Source organism: Aphis gossypii, chromosome 1 (assembly GCF_020184175.1).
Source record: "Aphis gossypii isolate Hap1 chromosome 1, ASM2018417v2, whole genome shotgun sequence".
In the NCBI taxonomy this organism is placed as follows: Eukaryota; Metazoa; Arthropoda; class Insecta; order Hemiptera; family Aphididae; genus Aphis; species Aphis gossypii.
In genome coordinates, this window is record NC_065530.1 from 33745034 (window position 1) to 33751751 (window position 6718).

Genomic DNA, 6718 nt, shown 5'->3' on the forward strand with positions numbered 1-6718 from the left:
GTTTTACTATTCCACTCTATTACCCCAATAATAGTTATGTGTAAAATGTATGGTAACAAAAACATAGCACAAAAATCGTTATAAAGTTTTATTACACCATATAAAGGTATTATACGTAGGTATATATATAATATTATATATCATTTAATATTAATACATATATTTTATAGCATACCCAAAATCTTATAACCATTTTCTTTGATGGTGCAATTATGTATAGTCACTGCAGGTATGATAGTATTATTTGATTAGGTTGATTTCTAATTTATAAAATGGCAATAAGTTTTAATTCTATAAGTTTAAAATTTCATGAGTTATAATTTATTGTAATTGAACATTAAATTAACGGATACGTATAAGAACTTATATTTATTATTAATATATTATAAATTTAAAAATATTTTAGATACATATCAATAATAAAAGCAATAGTTTATATTGGTATCCATCTACAGTCATTTATTAGTGTTAGTTAAATTTAATGTTATTTGAAAATAAAAACTGACAAAGATGCGCAATTTCAGTAGTACTTTCAAATTCAAACACATCGGTATGTTTTTATCGAAGGCCGAGATATTCTCATTATTAATCTATAATCTATATTATTCACTATTTTCCAGTTATGGTAAAAAAATAAGGAACAAGAATTTAAAAAAGTAATTTTTGTTTTTTAACTATATATTATTATCACAAATATTATATATGATTGCATGTGAGTTGTAAGTATATAAATAGGTACGTACCTATACATAATTTTGTCATCGCTATATTATAATCGATGAAATAAATTAATTAGTGTATAAATATTACACCTATATGATATATATTATATATTATAACTCATAATATTACCTTACTTATAAGTTACAACGTTTTACATTACAATTATAGATACGAATATCGATTTAAATATCTTATCTAAACACATGATTTTTAATAGGTAGCGTTAGGCGTATAACATTATTTAGTTTATAAAATATCATGTAATTTTTTCCAAAAAACTTTTTCTCTAGCGGTCAACGCGTATTAGGTGTATTATAGAGTATATACCTATTTATAATATAATGTTCTAAGTACACAAGCTGTATATACTGCACCTACGTCTAAGCCTATATATATATATGTGGTACTGCGATGATCGATAAGAATAGAAACTATAGAGTTTTGCCCTATTTATTAGTACCCACCTGATAGATAATAGGTCTGTTCATCGATAACATCACTTCGTCCTGCAGTGGCGACAGTGTCGGCGCATACCACCGTAGCGGGCGCGCGCGCGAAACTCGTAGGTAAAAGAAAAAAAAAAAATCCAAAATCCAAAACTCGCAACGCTAAAAAAAATCGACGCGGACGGAACTCGCGCGATCGCGACGACGACCCGACAATATGGCACTATAGAACTGAACGAGGCGACGCTATACAACGATAATTATTTTAGTCGTTATCGTTGTTATAGTACTGTATTATAATCGTATATTATAGTCGCTGTACGCGGTCGGTCGGTACGACAATAATAATAATATAACGGTACACCGTGCGGCCGGGCGGTACGCGCCTAACTGGAGACGTAGTGGACGGTATATCGCGCACTATCGCCGGTACCCACACCAGCTATATCCGCGTATAACAATACGCCGCGGTTAAGACACTACTGGTTGCGCGCCGGTTACCTCCTCCGTAACGGCCACGGTCGTCTGCGGCGCTGTATCGGCATCGCCGTCCCCGCGGTTTACGGGCGATCCGCCGCGACGGGGGGGTGGAGTCGCCCCCGTACGGCGACACCCATCGGGCACGGCCGGGGCCAATGGCCGCGCGCCGCACGGTCCACGCGGCCGCAGCATCCCGCTGATGGGCGGCGTAGCTACCGCCGCCGGTGATCGATTATCGCGCGCCGGCCGGGCCAATGGGCGGGCGGACCGTTGACGTCCCGGCCTTAGAGGTGTCCCGTATCGTTGTCGTTGTATTGTTCCTCTTGTTGTTCTTGCGCTTGTCGTTGTCGTCGATGTTATTGTTGTCGCCGCCGCCGCCGCCGCCGCGTATATATGACCCACTTTTGGCGACGCGTCTTTTGTCAAAATCGCGCGGTGGAACACTCCCTCCCCCCCTCGGGGCAAACGGCCGTCGTCACGCCGGTCGGACTTTTGTATATTGTACTCGGCATAATAATATTATATATTAGGTATTATAATATACAACAACAGTCCATACTAAGTATTATAGTGCGCGTGTGTTGCGGCATACTTTTGAATATCGTTTGAACTAGGTATATATATAGGTGGGTAAGCCTAACCGACAAGCGATTTAAATTTCAATTCATTTTTCCTCCCGAATATTTCAGTGCGATATTATTACGTGTATCAGTCCTCGCCGCGTATATGCTGCTTTTATTATATTCTCGCGCGCCTATGACCAATGTAACCTCGTGTTAAATGTATATAATACAAACGAACTGACGATTTTTATGTTTAGATTCTTTCACCCCTCCCCCTCTCCCCTTTACTTCCACCACCGCCGCCGCACACAACGCATACTGCGCAGTAGAATATATTTTTTTTTGTCGCAGTGAATTCAAAATACTCCCTCCCCCGACACGCGGCCTTCGCGAATCCGCCACTCGGTCAGCACGTCGCCCCTTTTCCGTCGCAGTTATAGCCGTCAGGGGAACTGACGAGAGTCGAGACGGTTTGCCGCTGTACCAAATTATAGCGTATAAGACATCGAATGGCATCATATTATATAATAATAGCATACTGTATATAATATTAATTATGCTGCAGCTATAATTCTGTATCTGCAGATAACCGAATTTATATATTATGAAATACCATTCGAACTCGTAACCATCTCTATATATCATTCGTTTTATATAAAGTTTGTTGATTACCTACAAAACATATTATACTTTTATAACTTTTTTATTATTATTTTATAACAAGACATTCATAGCCTATGAAGGCTAACTGCATCTACAGATATAATAATATAATATTATATTATATTATAATTTTTGACAATATTAACGTGATAATATTATAATAATATAAATTAATAAGTATGATATAATTTAAATAAATAATAAATAATAATTGTAATTAGTATTATATTTACCCATAATAATAATGTATAGGTAATTATGATTAACTAATAAGATCGTGTGAGTGACCGCGTTTGAGACGTCTTTGCAAGGTTAACTTGTTGATTTTTTAAGAGAACTGTGGAAATTTGCATTAACAAAACATATTATACTAATATAATATAATATGTGTTATTAAAAGTACCCCTGCACATCAATTATATTATTCATTGTTGACAATATGCAGTCAGTGGTTGCAGCAGTGCATGTGGTGCATAATCGCAACTGTCGAGTGTTGTAGTTTCATTAAATGGAATGTAGGTAATTCGTCATATTATCATATTATTATAACGCTATTATACGTTGATTTGAATATAATATAACTATGGATTGTAAGTTTTAATATGTTTAATTGATAAGTTGATAGGTATGTATCATGTAAAGCGTTTGGCAATTAATACATTTAGAACGTCATTTAGTGTTCTATAGTCAACATAATATTATATAATTATAATCGTTAAAATAGTTATTATTAATTTCTATACTCTGCTTTGTGTGGACATTTATTTTAACGGTTTAAGCTATACAGTATAAATATTTTAAATTTTTTATCAGACTGAAGTCATATAATAAATTATACACTTTTATAAAATATAAGAAATATACATATTATATAGGTAGTAGAACTTTTAACATTTTTGATTTATTTTTCCGATTTTTTAAATCTTATAAGTGGCATATCGCATATATTTACAATTTACATAGATTTTTTTTTTAGAAATCAAAATAAATGTTTACGAACTGACAAATTTAAAAAATAGGTAGGTATAGTTTTAATTACCTACCTCCTGTAAGGTAAAAGCTTGTGTTGGAGGTAGGGAGTTATTACATTTACAGATAAAATAATACAATTAGGTAATTTCTTATAATATTAAGTACATTAATTCATCAAAAAAATAACTCTCAAAAAAGAAAAAATACATATAATAATAAAAAAGCTTACACAAATTTACACCTATACAATTAATCAATTATTATTTATTTTTCACGCGGTAATCATTTATCTTTTTAAACAGTTTAAACAAAAATACTTCACTATTATAGTATTATCGTTTTATGAATCTACATAAAATAGATATTTATTACTTCACATGAATCAAATACCTATAGCTTTTAAATCTTCGGGAATTTATTTTGAAGATTTAGTAATTTTTAATTTTTATTTGGGATTATGTAACAATCTTATTATTTACGTAATCCATATATATATATTGTTGCGTGCCAATATCAGAGTTGAATCCAAATGTTATTTAGAATGAAAGTTTACAACCTAATAATTATTAATGTTTTCATTACGTATAAATAAAGTACATGTAACTAATATAATAAATGGCTGGGTGTCGTGAAAGTGCTCAGGTGTTGATAGCTATGGTACATCTGCCGTAGCTGGTCTTCGGGCTTCCTTATATTATATTGCGGTGAGTCTATTGTTTGCATCGAATCGTAGCCTTTTGGATGGAACCAAGTGTCCTTGTAGTTATTGTTGCAAATTCGGAACCGGATTTGATAATGTGCAATAACACTATAATTATTATCATATAAAGATGCGTTTTCGAAGACTAGGTGACCACACGTCCACACTCATAATTGCATTCTTATTGCATTGTAAAAATTGGTGCGCTTACTACCCTGACACGTTTCATAGTCTAGTAGCATATGCATCTCCTTCGACACGAGGCATGGTCATACTAACTTGGCCTTGATAGCCCATAACAATATATATAATATAGTAGTAGAAAGCACGTCTTCATCTGCAGATTATTAATTATACTTTGCTCGATATCAGCGTATAACAATGTATTTATCTAGGTAAAAGAATAATAATTTATAATAATTTGTTCTTTTTATACCTTACAAGTTACAGCAATATAATATAAAATATTGAATCAAACCTGTGTATATATATTATATATTATACTATACGGCACTACACAGACAAATATACACGAATACGATAGTATGTACTATATACTATATATAAATAGTAATTACTAACCCCCGAAAAATATTAAATTGTTTATTATTAGTTGTATTTTTATTTACACATAGTTGTTGTTTTATTATGTACCTACAAATATCGCCATAAAATAGACAATATACCATTCTGTCGATGTGTCAAGTATAAATATATAAGTATTAATATATTATACACCACCCAGTCGTGTGTAAATAACATGTACAATATTATATACTTTATAGATTTGTAGGAATTAGAAAAACGACTGTGTCACGATATAAACCCAGATCGTGTTTCCGTTTATATTACAAAACTGTGTGTTTGGAACGGTCTTCGTGGCTTAATAACACTGATAATTAAACACACCCCAGTTAGGAAAGTCATCGTCAAAAGCCAACTATGGGATGTGGTTTAATTAAGAGCGTTCGCGCCGAAGGGGTCTGACAGTCCAGAGTCATAAATTAATGTAAGCCCACATTTTGTCATGACAAATTGGCTTGTCTTTAAACTATATTATATACTATACATACTATACACCATAGTTTATAAATATAGGTACCTATTTATTATATTCTATCAAAGTTTATCACGTTGTCGATGGTGTTGATATTTCCCTTTCTACAAGTTTTAAAATATTACTTTTACCATTTATGATTATTCACCAATGTGTAATATTATTTACACAAACGCGTGTTTTTCATACAAAATTTCAATAATGAATATTGTAATTAAGTGGAACAAAATGAGTTTACATAAAATTGGTTATAATATACACATAATAATTTATATAAAGTACCTACTAAAAGTAGATGAAAAATATTTTCACGATTAATCAAAAACAGTTTTATTAGTTATCTTAATAATTTTAAACCATGAAATTAATCTGTCAAGTTGAAATATAAATATTATTATATATTTATATTTATATAAAGTATTAAATCTGTTTATATAGAATTGGAAACTAAGGTAATTTTTTTCATTAAAAAAGGCTTCAGAATAGTTACCTTTACTAAGGTAATTACTAATTATTATATAAATAATTTACTAATTCATAAGATTTTCTTTTAAATCGATAAAATAATAATTAATTACTAAATATAAGACTATTAGATACCTGTTTCTAAAATATAAATGAAATCTTTAACAATTAAATGAATTATGAAAAAAATTTAATTTACTTTTGATACAAGGATATTTTCCATTTATTTTAACGAACCTATTTAAATTATTTAAATGCACATAACTAAATTAAATATTTATTCGAGGCTATAATAACCCAAGTTAAGCCATCTGTATGTATTATAGTATGTTATATTCTCACATATGTACCTATTATATACATTTACACATAAAAGAACTGTTATTTTCGATGTATAAAAATTATTTTTGGTTTAGGGCTATTATAGTCGATCGTGTCTTTTAGCATGACCACCAAATTTTGCGTGTCTCACCCAAGGGATTTACCCCACATAACTCGACAATTCAAATAAGTATGCAATTCGATACGGTCCTGTCCAGGAGTTTGGGCGTTTTGTGGAGGGTAGTATAACTGATGTGAGGTGTGTACCCAAGGGACGAATATGTACCTTTTTAAACTTATTTTTTAGCTCATGATCATCTGTTCATGG

General features: G+C 31.7%; 1 protein-coding gene across 1 annotated transcript in view; it reads right to left on the reverse strand.

Moving 5' to 3' along the window:
• Positions 1-1690, reverse strand: part of LOC114125327 (alpha-protein kinase 1-like) — a 38806-nt gene extending 37116 nt beyond the window's left edge. The window contains exon 1 of the mRNA XM_050199673.1: positions 1188-1690. Within this exon, the coding sequence (XP_050055630.1) occupies positions 1188-1220 (33 nt within the window). The 5' untranslated portion in view covers positions 1221-1690. The remainder of the gene's footprint in view (positions 1-1187) is intronic.
• Positions 1691-6718: the final 5028 nt, after the last annotated feature.